Here is a 14,222-nt window from a genome sequence, read left to right as displayed (position 1 = left end):
ACGCGACTGAGCTGATTTTTTTACGCCGGCGGCCGAAAAGTCGCCTGGAGGGCCTTGTTGGGGGCGCGGCTAGAAATGCTCTGAGCTCCCGGATATGTAGCCTAATTATTTATTTCCTCCTTCCACCTCCCCGCTGGCCAACCTTTCCTCCAGGCTCCTGTCCAAAAAAAAAAAAAACTTCTACTCCAGGCTAACGGCAGCTTAAACCCGTTCTATATATTGCTCCACGTCAAGCCGCGGTTGGGTATCGCTAGTGACAGACAGTGAAGCAGCTGCGGAAGTTTCTCACCGCAACAAGCACCTGTGCGCGTGCGTGCGTGATGGCTGGGGAGGAAGCGAAGAAGGCGGTGCCGGCTGCTGCGGCGCCGGAGGCAACCGCAGAGAAGGACGTGCCGGTGGTCATCCCGCCTCCCCCAGGGGCCAAGCCACCGGCCGATGACTCCAAGGCCCTCGTCGTCGTCGACAGCAGTGAGTATACTACTTGCTCTTCAAACCTCTCCTCTCTGTTGCTGGTAAATTTTCATGCCGATCGACCTCCAGTGCCGCCTTCTGCGGCAAATGTCTGACGTCGACATAACCGGGCAGGAATAATTCTTGCCACGGTAATTCTAAAGAGAAGATCTGAGACATGCTAACCATTCTCAACTGTGAAGAGGGTTAAATATGCGCATGACCAACTGGTTCATGTGTGCATCAACTGGTGCCTGTCCTGTTCGCCATGTTTTCTGCCATACAAGGTTCAGTCAAGTCACTGCACCTGATTTCTGATACTTTGCTCCGGTTTCTTGTGCAGAAGTTGCCGAGAAACCTCACCCTGAGAAGAACATCCACAGGGGCTCACATGAAAGAGGTGACCGAACGCTGATTCAACTTTGTTCCTTCATCTCGTCTCTGCTGAATACAGCCGGCTAAGCTAACAACATACATTAATATAACCTGCTTTCAGACGTCGCTCTTGCGAAGGTGGAAACAGAGAAGATGAGCTCTTTGATCAAAGCATGGGTGGAGAACGAGAAGGCCAAGGCCGAGAACAAGTAAGTTATCAACAACAGCAGATCCATTGTCACCCGGCCGTTCATTCTGCACTGGGATTGCCAGTTAGCTGGAACAAGCGTCCTTTTTTAGTACCCCTATATTCAGTGTCAGCCCTGGAAATTCCTGTTACCAAACTTACGACTGGAAAGTTGTCACACCACAAGCTGTGCTATTTTGTAGTAAGAGTCACACTGGCAGTGAGAATCACAAAACCTCAAATTCTCAACTCGGACCTTTAACATCTTAGTCCAGCCGTTCAGGTCTCACACATCATGGGCATCTAGTGCCAGTTCCAAAACCTCAAGACTTTGCAGTGCCATAAATCTAGATTACCCCAAACTTCATTTTTGTTAATGATCTTCAGAGCCTCTCTTCTTGAGGCCACAATATGGTACTCCCTCCGTCCCATAATATAAGAACGCTTATATTATGGGACGGAGGGAGTATGTCCTAACTCACTACATCTATATGTGTTTACTGTCAGTGCCCCCACTGCGTTACAACATCCTATACCTATTCAGGAAATAAGTGGCAAATCATAAACTCCAAATAAATTGAAAGCCGCAGCTTTAATCCGTTGCTGTCTATGTCACAACAGGGCTGCTAAGAAGCTATCGTCTATTCTTTCGTGGGAGAACACAAAGAAGGCAACCATAGATGCTCAACTGAAAAGGAAGGAAGTAAGTCCTCCATTTCAATTTCATGTTTCTCAAGTTATGATTCTGGTATATTTTATTCTTACCAAGTTCGTTATTCCCTTTCTTTATTGCTGGGGATTTTTAATGACCTGCCTTTTTTTTGCAATTTCAAACCATGAGTGGTCTGCATATTTATCGGTACATTTACAATTTTTTCATTAAACTTTGTATTTTCACACTTTAGTGATGATGTTTGAGTAGGATGCAAACGCGGAAGTTCTTCTTTTCTTCGAGAAAAGGAATCTATTGACTCTTGCCACATCAAGGCAATACTCCCAGCCTATGCATAAGTAGAATCCCACAGACACAACATTACTCCCTCCGTAAACTAATATAAGAGCGTTTAGAATACTATTCTAAACGCTCTTATATTAGTTTACAGAGGGAGTACAAGCCAACATTAAAGTTCAGCCATAACATGAAACGACATAGTTTAAACACAAAAGGAAACAGCTTAAAGTCCTGGAAGACCGATCCAAAAGACTAAAACGTTGTCCATGCTGGGTAAACATCTCCTTGGCCACCTGCTCCACCTTGGCACATAATATGAACAATGCATACATAAAAATTCACTATTTTTTTTCTCTAGAAAAAAAAGAGAACTCATTTATGTCTTGTGGTGACCTTGACTAGCTGACAAGTTATTGTCTATCTATTCAATATGCTATGTAGCCACTTCTCCTAGAGGGATTTTATGTGCGTCCACTGATCGGCTAATGTTCTGGAATTTTACGAGCGTTCAGGAAGAGTTGGAAAAGAAGAAGGCTAAATACGCTGAGAAGATGAAGAACAAAAAGGCAATCGCCCACAGGGAAGCTGAAGAGAAGAGAGCAATGGTAGTGGCCCGGCGTGGTGAAGAAGTTCTCAAGGCCGAGGAGATGGCAGCAAAGTACCGTGCAACCGGGCTGGCTCCCAAGAAACTTCTCGGATGTTTCGGGGCATAAGAAGCACCTCAATCTTACGCGTTGGAGGTGATCTGTTCTGTGTAGTTGTTTTTCTTCTTTACATTCTGAAAATGTGTCCTGTTTTCTGTGAGTTAAGTTTGTGACTCTTCATGTTATCTTTTTTTGCTGGGAGCTACTCTTCATGTTGCATACATGTAACTGCAAAGACAGATTTTTGGTGGTACATATATAGCATGCATTGTTCGCGTTGTCTGAGAAAACAATTACTTGCAGTAATATTCCCTCCATGATATCATACATGCTGAATCATATATCTGCTCGACTTTTCTTTTGTAATGTCTGTTGGGTCTGATGTACCGACTTCAATGCTTTCTGCATGAGATGTTCAGAGCATATGATCTCTTCTTGACTCATGCATGGACTTTATATATAAGATGCTACTCTTTCCATGACAATGCTTGTTTCCTCTTCCAGTGTGTGGTCTTGGTAATGTGGGCATATGTATGTAGGGAATACAGGAATACAGGATATATCAAAGACAACAAGGGGACTCAACAAATTTGAACCTAACAAGTTCGTCACTGGATTTTCAGTTCAAAATTTGGTCTCAGAGCTCTTATTTATTTCTATGGCAGTTTTCACCATGCTAGAGGATGCATTTTGCTGCTCCATCAAGCTCCTTTGCATTTCATACCATAAATGGGAATATTACATCCCTAGCCTCTATAATTCCACAAGTGCACAAAGTCCATTTGCATAAACAAGATTTTGACGAAAAGAAAAGCACAAACATACATGAGTAGGGAACTGCAAGCACTACAGGTGGCTAACATACAGAAGCGAAAAATGGATCTTCACTACCATTGCTTAAATAGGCTGGCCTTTGGGAACAACCTGATCCTTGATCCACATGTAGATAGGCACTAGCACGTAGTACGACGCGCATATCGTCCCGATGGCGAAGCGGAAGAGGAAGGCGAGAAGATTCACCTGTTCCTCAACATCCTCAGCCTTGGGACCGAGCTGCAGCAACAACATACCAATGATAAGAGATGTCAACACACTTGGAACATTGAGATGGAGAAAACAAAGTCTGGCAGCTACGGATGCATGGAATGTACCTGCAAAGGGGAGTCGCCAGAAGCTCTCTTCACGCCTGTCACGGAGCATCCCATGATCAAGCCATGCCGACGAACACCACGGTACCACTTGGGCCCGATCCTTTTGAGCTTGACATCCTCGAACCCTGCCTTGGTGAACCACTCTATGTACTCTTCTTCCGTGGGGAAGAGCATCCACATGTCGGCGAAGAAGCGAGATAGCCAAAATGTTGGGTGAACTGGACCGATCAAACAGGCAAGCCCGCCAGGCTTTACGACCCTGTAAGCTTCCTTGATTCCTCGCTGCGGGTCAGGCCAATACTCAATGCTGGAGAATAACACCATCTATAAGCATGGCTGGTGAAACGGAGGCATGAGAGATATGGACTCGACTCACAATAATAAAAATCTAATCCAGGTCGCAAATATACACTCCTTTCAATGTTCAAGCAGCAGCTTAACATATATATAGGGAAGGATCGACCAAAGGTATCTGTACATGTCTATACAGATCTGAAGGTAGTTAGATAATTTCTTCCAGCAGAATATCAGGACTTCAATAACATTTCTCGAACCATGGACAACTGGAAACAAGAGCATTATCATTTGCTTCAAATTACACCAGTACCAATATATCCTGGCAGGCAACTGAACCATTGTGTTTACAATGTTTATACTGCGGTCAGATGGATTTTGTCAAGTAAAATCAGATTGGCATACAAATCTAGATATATTAAGACAAGCAATAACAAGGTATTGACATTACTGGTAGTAAGAAGCAACAGGAAAGGATGAAGGTTAAGAAAATACTACCTTACTCAAGCTGGTATAAGATCAGTATATATAAAGAGATACTATACGATAAGATATCCATACAATTGATAAGAGCATCACCTTCCAGCGGAGACATAACGGTCAAATGTGTCAGTTGGAAAGGGGAGGTCCTCAGCATCACCCTCCATGATGCTCACCCCCTTCAGTGCCTCCTTCTGCCGAGCCTTCTCAATCTGGTGTGGTGACTGGTCCAGCAGGGTCACATTGTCGTTGTCCACATGCTTGACAATCCCCAATGTAGTGAACCCAGTTCCACCGCCAACATCAACAACCTTGAACTCATTGTCATAGAGTTCAGCGGGTCCCAATGCATCATCCCTCATGTCCTCAGTCCAATGCCCTGGGTTTATAACATGATCATATACTACAGAAAGAAACCTGTAGAACCAGAAGGCCTCCTTCTTGTGCTGTATGAACCTAGGCTGTGACGCTGGCCTAGCAGAGGAGACTGCACACGTTGGTGCCACATACTTTGCTCCTGACCGGACACCACCTTTGTTTCTCAAAGGATTCCGACCAATCTTGGAAGGCCCCAAGAATCCTAACCCACTGGGAACCCTAAATGTGGTTGAACAAGCCATTTCTTGATCTCTGTATGCAAAGTTAGATCAAATTGTATATGGGTTAGTTCCTAGGGGCAAGAAAATGCTGGGGATATAACAAACAAAAACCCAGCAAAAGGGAAAATAACTATGTAACTCCTACACAAATCTTTGCGAGTTCTTCCATAGACTTGTAAGGGAAATAAATAGAGGTCACGTACCAGTGCTCCCGTGAGTTGTGAGGTGGCCATGGAGACAAGTTCTTTGCCTTGGTCACCTCATTTCTAAGCCCGGGATAACTTCAGGCCATAGAAACATGAGAACTACCAGCAGACATGTGTGCAAGACTTGTGTGTGTGGTGTGTGAGAACTAGAATTTTGATGGTTTTTTGTCTGTTCTGCTTGTACTGATGTGGACATGGGGTTGTGAATCTATGGCTGTGGATTTGCCACTTCATATCTTGAACTTGCCATTTATTTGCTGGATATATTGTACATAAGCAATTAATCTTTTGTTTTGCAAGTCTTACCAGCATTTTTTATTGTATTTATGCTACAACAAAAACAGCATACAAAGGCATTGTTACAATTTGCATCAGATAATTACTGGTCCTTTCCCTAAAAACAATTTAATGGCCCTAAATTACAAGTGAGTACCTCTTACTACAATGACTCATGACGACAATTACTCTTGTTAACTCGTAATCAACCAAAGTAAATCGTACATACCTGGTTTCTGCAAAGAGACCCAAGAACAACAGTGGATCGAAATGGAGCAAATGCTACAGTTATATTGCATGACTTCTTATGAAGTACACATCACATAAACACGTCACAAAAGAGGCACCAAATTCATTTAGTTGGTTACCATTATTCCAAACGACCTCAAGGTGACTTTACAGCTAGATGGCAATGCCAGGACAAAATATGTGTACATTTGGTTAGTCTAGCTTACCAACATTGACTTTGTAAGTTTATACCATTCAGAGTAGAGCAATATAGTGTTACAGGGACATAGGTCGACGTTTGAAGACCATTCGTTCAAAAAGGAAGCCAAAATGCCATTTCTAATTCCTTTTTGTTGATAACAAGCTTCAGCGGACCACTTCAGATTTGTGTATGCAGCTCAAGATTCCACTATATTTCCTGTCTAAACACCTTTCTGATTAGCTATTGTTGCTTTCTGCTGTTCAGCTTGCACAGCCTCAAGCTTCCTTAAAGCAGATGAACTCAATTTTTCTCCCTCGGTGTCTCCAGATAAAAGATCAACAACCTCAACCTGCAACGAAGCTCGTCAGTTCGTCTAAGTGCTCCATACACTTGCGGGTTCATAGGAAATATAGAATACATGACCACACCTTCAACAACGGCAGTTCTTTCCCTTCTCTTTTCTGATTTACAGAGAGTCCACCGTTCAGTGTCTCCTTACTAAATATAAACGGCATTTCCACATCAAATGAGGCACATCAAGCAAAGCTTAAAGTAAACAAGGACATGCATGATAAGGATGGGCCATGTTGGAACATCATACTTTCAAGTCCAAAATGGAACTGTAATATGCAAGTTCGACATCAATATATTTCAGATGCTTATAGTACAGTGTTGAAGTTAGTGGAAGGATGACTTTTAGCTTTTGGTAAGATCGCATGCACGAAAGAACAAAAAATGGCATATTTATGAATATGCTAAATGCCAGAAAAGCTATAATGCAAATGTACATACCTGACAATAATTGCATGCAACTTATCATCAATAATGGATGGGCCATATGGATCCTCAATAGGCTCCACTTGTACTATCAGTTCTGGTTTAATAGACTGCGATTTACAACAAACCAGTCATTAGCTTTTGCAATATGTTATAATGGTCACTAGGCAGCATTTTTACTTTTTGGTAGCTCCTTCTGGTACCCCACACATAGCTACAATTCAATACGAAACTGACAAGCACTTAAAAGTTCAGAGTCCATAGGCACTTGTTCCCAACGCTAAAAAATCGCATGTATCTGAAAACGGAGTACAGGCTAATTTCATCTCCAGAAACTCTTTACAAATGTACCATTGCAATACCAAAGGAAGAAAATACTCCCTCCGATCCAAATTGATTTAGTACAACTTTGTACTAAATCAACGACAATTAATTTGGATTGGAGGGAGTAGATAACAAGGAAGAGCCCTTTAGTACAAGGAGATTCTCTATGAAGCATAAAAACAAGAGAACATTCGCAAGTAGAACAGCATGCACACATAATAATAAGTCAGCCCTCAAATGCCACAAAACTTCATTTCAAAGTCACTCACTACTGAAATTCTAAATGCTCACTGAAAGCATCAAGATGCACAAGAACAAATAGTTGTTTGCCAGAAACTAAATTCTCAACATGACTGCATAGTTTCCACTCCTCGGACCAAAACAACCAATAATTATTGGTCAGCAACCAAATCATATCCACAGCTTCATTGCATACAGGACCACACAAACGTCAAACAAAAGCAACACGCCGATCTAGTTACCCAACCAAATCGACCTCATCACTAGCCATCCGCCCAATCATTTTAAGTCTCTGCTACCAGAAATCGCAGAAAACAAGGAGGCAAGACAATGACAAACCTTGATGTAATCCTCCACGGCCTGGATGCGCTTCTCCACGGGTTCGATAAGCTCAGCGTACTACATATGAAAAGAACACAACCAAGAAGCATCATGACTCCAGTAACTGATGAACATGGGTGGAAAATCAAAAGCACCTTTTGGGGATAAAAGGTGAGATTTCTCACCTCCTTCTTGGCAAGCATGGGGCCCGTGCAGACGCCCACCACGATCCGATCCCTCGCCAAATCTGCCGACGCCTACCACCCAGCAATCCCAACACCCAAAGAACACAACGAAGGAAGATTTAATCGGAAGGAAAGCAAAAAAGAAAAGAAAAACAATCCTGCTTATTACTATGTTCTGCGGCAGCCACCTTGAGGAGGCGTCGGTGGCCGTCGTGGAGGCGGTCGAAGGTGCCTCCTAGGACCACGGAGCCGTACGGCGGAGAGTCCTCCGCCGCCGGAGCTGGCGGCGGCGGCGCTCCGGTTGGGATGTCGCCAGAGACGGGGGCAGCGATCATTTCTTTTCTTGTTGTTTTCCCCCTTTCTCTTCCTCGTGGTTGTAGATTGAGGGCCCGGATTGACTCATACATGTGCTTACATATTTTCTAAGTAGTGTCAAAAACGCTCTTATATTATGGGACGGGAGTATGTTTTTCTAAAAAAACTTTAGAGCTATTCATCATCAATCATGACACTACAACGAATGGCAGAAATGATAAAAATTCATCCAGATTCGTAGATCACGTAGCGACGACTATAAGCATTGAAGCAAACCGAAGGCGCACCGATGTCATCGCCCCTCCTTCATTAGAGCTGGGCAAAACTTGTTGTAGTAGACAGTCGAGAAGTCATCGTGAAGCGAACCGAAGGCGCGCCGATGTCATCGCCCCTCCTTCATTAGAGCTGGGCAAAACTTGTTGTAGTAAACAGTCGAGAAGTCGTCATGCTGAGGCCCTATAGGACCAGCGCATCAGAACAACAACCAGTGCCATTGAAAAGAAGCGTAGATCGAAAGGATCCAACATGTCGACACACGAACAAAGACCGGATCCACATGGATCCACCAAAAACAAACGCCGACTGAATCCTGCAAGATCCGCCGGAGATAAACCTCCGCACACCCTCTGACGACGCTAGAAGCACCATCAGAACGAGGTCTAGGCGGGAAGAAATTTATTCTATCTTTAGAGAGCTGTCGCCGCCTCCTCTCTCCGAACACGAGACAACCCCTAAGAAAAATAGAAAATCATCCAAAAACAAAGCCCTTCTTCTGTCTCTTATCCTCTTCTCGACTTTTTGTGGCATGCAAGCTGATTTTTCTTTCCAAAATTCGAGTAGCAACATTCACTGCAATAAGAGCATCACCTGCTCTATTTTAAAACAGCAAGTAGTCGAAGCAAGTTTTAGGGCATACAAAAGTATTTTTTGTAGAAAACGGTGACTTCTCCAATAGTTGTCCTAAAATAGGGCAATGAAACATTAAAACTTCTTTTTTTGCAACTATAAACTTTGATTCAAACTTAAACATGAAAGTTTAAACATACGAATACCAAAACATTCAAACTACTTTCTCTCAGTCTTCGTTGGAAGGCTCACGCTCAAGTTCGTCCCAGTCAATGTCGGAACCCTCGTCGGACTCGACCTTGGTCACAAAAGGCCCCACCTCATCGTCATTCTTGGGCTTCTGGAGCTCTCGGTCCCTCTTTCAGTACCACCCCGTCTCGTACTTGACACACTCCATGTGCTCCTCGGCGAACCTCGCGCCCGCAAACCTCGCTACCCTTTGCTCATCAGTCTTATGTTGTTAACTTGCTCGTTGAAAACAATACGGGTCTTCGGCTTGGCCGGTTGGGACACAATGGTCACCGGCGGCCCGATGAACTCCACCTCGATCCGAGACTGCACCTCCGAGAAGTTGAGATTCAAACACGACAGGCCAGCCTCCAAATCGCGACATTGTAGCTTCGTCCTCGAACTCAAAAGTGTCGAGCCAATACCGCTGGCTGGCGTGCTAGAACTCCCTTGAAGCGCTTCAGTGGTATGGTGGCTGCAGCGTGTGTTGAGTATATGTGTTGAGCATATCTGTTTATTGGGCCTACTTCCTAGTTGCCTTGTATAGCTGAGGTCGCGGCCCACTCATGTACATCATATATACGTGTGTTTGCACCTGAGGAATACAACACGTAATTCCCACATCTTACATGGTATCAGTTTCCAGGTTCTAACCCTAGTCTTCCGCCGCCGCCGCCGTCAACCAGTCGCCGCCGCTCGCGCGCCTCCCGCGCCGCCCGCCGCTCCTCCCTGCCGCGTGCGCGCTACTCCAGCCGCTCGCCTCGCCCAATCCCACTCGCCCGCGCGCCGCACCTGATCGCCTCGCCAGCCGCATCGCCTGCTCGCCCACCCGCCGCATCGCATCGCCTGCCCTCTACCGCGCCCGATCGCTGCCGCGCGCGCTACCCAGCCCGCCCGCATCGCCTCGCTAGCCGCCCCCCATCGCCCGATCGCTCGCTTCGCTAGCCGCCCGCATCACCACGCCAGCTTGAAGGAAATATGCCCTAGAGGCAATAATAAAGTTATTATTTATTTCCTTATTTCATGATAAATGTTTATTATTCATGCTAGAATTGTATTAACCGGAAACAGAACACATGTGTGAGTACATAGACAAACAGAGTGTCACTAGTATGCCTCTACTTGACTAGCTCGTTGATCAAAGATGGTTATGTTTCCTAGCCATAGACATGAGTTGTCATTTGATTAACGGGGTCACATCATTAGGAGAATGATGTGATTGACTTGAACCATTCCGTTAGCTTAGCACTTGATCGTTTAGTATGTTGCTATTGCTATCTTCATGACTTATACATGTTCCTATGACTATGAGATTATGCAACTCCCGTTTACTGGAGGAACACTTTGTGTGCTACCAAACGTCACAACGTAACTGGGTGGTTATGAAGGTGCTCTACAGGTGTCTCCAAAGGTACTTGTTGGGTTGGCGTATTTCGAGATTAGGATTTGTCACTCCGATTCCCGGAGAGGTATCTCTGGGCCCACTCGGTAATGCACATCACTATAAGCCTTGCAAGCATTGTAATTAATGAGTTAGTTGCGGGATGATGTATTACAGAACGAGTAAAGAGACTTGCCGGTAACGAGATTGAATTAGGTATTGAGATACCGACGATTGAATCTCGGGCAAGTAACATACCGATGACAAAGGGAACAACGTATGTTGTTATGCGGTTTGACCGATAAAGATCTTCGTAGAATATGTAGGAGCCAATATGAGTATCCAGGTTCCACTATTGGTTATTGACCGGATACATGTCTCGGTCATGTCTACATAGTTCTCGAACCCGTAGGGTCCGCACACTTAAAGTTTCGGTGACGATTGTATTATGAGTTTTTGTATTTTGATGTACCGAAGATAGTTCGGAGTCCCGGATGAGATCGGGGACATGACGAGGAGTCTCAAAATGGTCGAGACGTAAAGATCGATATATTGGACGACTATATTCGGACATCGGAAAGGTTCTGAGTGATTCGGGTATTTTTCGGAGTACCGAGGAGTTACGGGAATACGGGGGAAGAAGTATATGGGCCTTATTGGGCTTTAGGGCAGAGAGAGGCAGGCCCCCCCCCATGACTAGTCCGAATTAGACTAGGGGGAGGGGCGGCGCCCCCTCCTTCCTTCTCTTCCCTCTTCCCCTTCCTTGTCTCCTACTCCTACTACTTGCAAGGGGAGGAATCCTACTCCCGGTGGGAGTAGGACTCCTCCAGGGCGCGCCATAGGGGCTGGCCCTCTCCCCCTCCTCCAGTCCTTTATATACGTGGCCAGGGGGCACCCCATAGACACAACAATTGATCTCTTGATCTCTTAGCCGTCTGTGGTGCCCCCCTCCACCATATTCCACCTCGATAATATCGTAGCGGTGCTTAGGCGAAGCCCTGCGTCGGTAGCATCATCATCACCGTCACCACGTCGTCGTGCTGACGGAACTCTCCCTCAAAGCTCGGCTGGATCGGAGTTCGAGGGACGTCATCGAGCTGAACATGTGCTGAACTCAGAGGTGACGTGCGTTCGGTACTTGGATCGGTAGGATCGTGAAGACGTACGACTACATCAACCGCGTTGTGCTAACGCTTCCGCTTTCGGTCTACGAGGGTACGTGGACACACTCTCCCCTCTCGTTGCTATGCATCACCATGATCCTGTGTGTGCGTAGAAAATTTTTGAAATTACTACGTTCCCCAACAGTGGCATCCGAGCCAGGTTTTATGCGTAGATGTTATATGCACGAGTAGAACACAAGTGAGTTGTGGGCGATATAAGTCATACTGCTTACCAGCATGTCATACTTTGGTTCGGCGGTATCGTTGGATGAAGTGGCCCGGACCGACATTACGCGTACGCTTACGCGAGACTGGTTCTACCGACGTGCTTTGCACACAGGTGGCTGGCGGGTGTCAGTTTCTCCAACTTTAGTTGAACCGAGTGTGGCTATGCCCGGTCCTTGAGAAGGTTAAAATAGCACTAACTTGACAAACTATCATTGTGGTTTTGATGCGTAGGTAAGAACGGTTCTTGCTCAGCCCGTAGTAGCCACGTAAAACTTGCAACAATAAAGTAGAGGACGTCTAACTTGTTTTTGCAGGGCATGTTGTGATGTGATATGGTCAAGGCATGATGCTATATTTTATTGTATGAGATGATCATGTTTTGTAACCGAGTTATCGGCAACTGGCAGGAGCCATATGGTTGTCGCTTTATTGTATGCAATGCAAACGCCCTGTAATGCTTTACTTTATCACTAAGCGGTAGCGATAGTCGTAGAAGCATAAGTTGGCGAGACGACAACGATGCTACGATGGAGATCAAGGTGTCGCGTCGGTGACGATGGTGATCATGACGGTGCTTCGGAGATGGAGATCACAAGCACAAGATGATGATGGCCATATCATATCACTTATATTGATTGCATGTGATATTTATCTTTTATGCATCTTATCTTGCTTTTATTGACGGTAGCATTATAAGATGATCTCTCACTAAATTATCAAGGTATAAGTGTTCTCCCTGAGTATGCACCGTTGCGAAAGTTCTTCGTGCTGAGACACCACGTGATGATCGGGTGTGATAGGCTCTACGTTCAAATACAACGGGTGCAAAACAGTTGCACACGCGGAATACTCAGGTTAAACTTGACGAGCCTAGCATATGCAGATATGGCCTCGGAACACTGGAGACCGAAAGGTCGAGCGTGAATTATATAGTAGATATGATCAACATAGTGATGTTCACCATTGAAAACTACTCCATCTCATGTGATGATCGGACATGGTTTAGTTGATTTGGATCACGTGATCACTTAGATGATTAGAGGGATGTCTATCTCAGTGGGAGTTCTTAAGTAATATGATTAATTGAACTTTAATTTATCATGAACTTAGTCCTGGTAGTATTTGCATATCTATGTTGTAGATTAATAACTCGCGTTTAGCTCCCCTGTTTTATTTTTGATATGTTCCTAGAGAAAACTAAGTTGAAAGATGTTAGTAGCAATGATGCGGATTGGATCCGTGATCTGAGGATTATCCTCATTGCTGCACAGAAGAATTATGTCCTTGATGCACCACTAGGTGACAGACCTATTGCAGGAGCAGATGCAGACGTTATGAACGTTTTGACAAAAGCTCGGTATGATGACTACTTGATAGTTTAGTGCACCATGCTTTACGGCTTAGAACCGGGACTTCAAAAATGTTTTGAATGTCACGGAGCATATAAGATGTTCCAAGAGTTGAAATTGGTATTTCATACTCATGCCCGTGTCGAGAGGTATGAGACCTCTGACAGTACTTTGCCTACAAGATGGAGGAGAATTGCTCATCTAGTGAGCGTGTGCTCGGAATGTCTAAGTACTACAATCACTTGAATCAGGTGGGAGTTAATCTTCCAGATAAGATAGTGATTGACAGAGTTCTCTAGTCACTATCACCAAGTTACTTGAACTTCGTGATGAACTATAATATGCAAGGGATAACGGAAACGATTCCCAAGCTCTTCGTGATGCTAAAATCAATGAAGGTAGAAATCAAGAAAAACATCAAGTGTTGATGGTTGACAAGACCACTAGTTTCAAGAAAAGGGCAAAGGGAAGAAGGGGAACTTCAAGAGGAACGACAAGCAAGTTGTTGCTCAAGTGAAGAAGCCCAAGTCTGGACCTAAGCCTGAGACTAAAGTGCTTCTACTGCAAAGGGACTGGTCACTGGAAGTGGAACTGCCCCTAGATACTTGGCGAATAAGAAGGATGGCAAAGTGAACAAAGGTATATTGGATATACATGTTATTGATGTGTACTTTACTAGTGTTTATAGCAACCCCTCGGCATTTGATACTGGTTCAGTTGCTAAGAGTAGTAACTCGAAACGGGAGTTGCAGAATGAACGGAAACTAGTTAAGGGCGGGGTGACGATGTGTGTTGGAAATAGTTCCAAGATTGATATGATC

The 14,222-nt window shown here is 44.8% G+C and overlaps 3 protein-coding genes across 3 annotated transcripts; 1 reads left to right on the top strand and 2 right to left on the bottom strand.

The window, feature by feature from the left end:
* The first annotated feature begins 238 nt into the window (after window positions 1–238).
* LOC123144938 (remorin) lies at window positions 239–2,928 on the top strand. Its single transcript, XM_044564212.1, has 5 exons — window positions 239–468; window positions 794–850; window positions 947–1,034; window positions 1,634–1,715; window positions 2,477–2,928. The coding sequence occupies exons 1-5, from the start codon at window positions 321–323 to the stop codon at window positions 2,675–2,677; spliced, it is 576 nt and encodes a 191-aa protein (XP_044420147.1). The 5' UTR covers window positions 239–320; the 3' UTR covers window positions 2,678–2,928.
* Window positions 2,929–3,302: 374 nt separating this feature from the next.
* On the bottom strand, window positions 3,303–5,619 carry LOC123144936 (2-methyl-6-phytyl-1,4-hydroquinone methyltransferase 1, chloroplastic). The gene is made up of 4 exons (XM_044564210.1): window positions 5,336–5,619; window positions 4,633–5,163; window positions 3,760–4,066; window positions 3,303–3,661 (listed from the first exon to the last, which is right to left on the bottom strand). The coding sequence occupies exons 2-4, from the start codon at window positions 5,151–5,153 to the stop codon at window positions 3,506–3,508; spliced, it is 984 nt and encodes a 327-aa protein (XP_044420145.1). The 5' UTR covers window positions 5,154–5,163; window positions 5,336–5,619; the 3' UTR covers window positions 3,303–3,505.
* Window positions 5,620–5,951: 332 nt separating this feature from the next.
* Window positions 5,952–8,298, bottom strand: LOC123144937 (phosphopantetheine adenylyltransferase 1). The gene is made up of 6 exons (XM_044564211.1): window positions 8,080–8,298; window positions 7,892–7,963; window positions 7,725–7,784; window positions 6,837–6,931; window positions 6,473–6,542; window positions 5,952–6,393 (listed from the first exon to the last, which is right to left on the bottom strand). Exons 1-6 carry the CDS (start codon window positions 8,296–8,298, stop codon window positions 6,265–6,267), a joined length of 645 nt encoding a protein of 214 aa, XP_044420146.1. The 3' UTR covers window positions 5,952–6,264.
* Window positions 8,299–14,222: the final 5,924 nt, after the last annotated feature.

Source organism: Triticum aestivum, chromosome 6D, assembly GCF_018294505.1.
Source record: "Triticum aestivum cultivar Chinese Spring chromosome 6D, IWGSC CS RefSeq v2.1, whole genome shotgun sequence".
In the NCBI taxonomy this organism is placed as follows: domain Eukaryota; kingdom Viridiplantae; phylum Streptophyta; class Magnoliopsida; order Poales; family Poaceae; genus Triticum; species Triticum aestivum.
The sequence above is the reverse complement of the archived record's forward strand: the minus strand, read 5'-3'. Positions and strand labels throughout refer to the sequence as shown.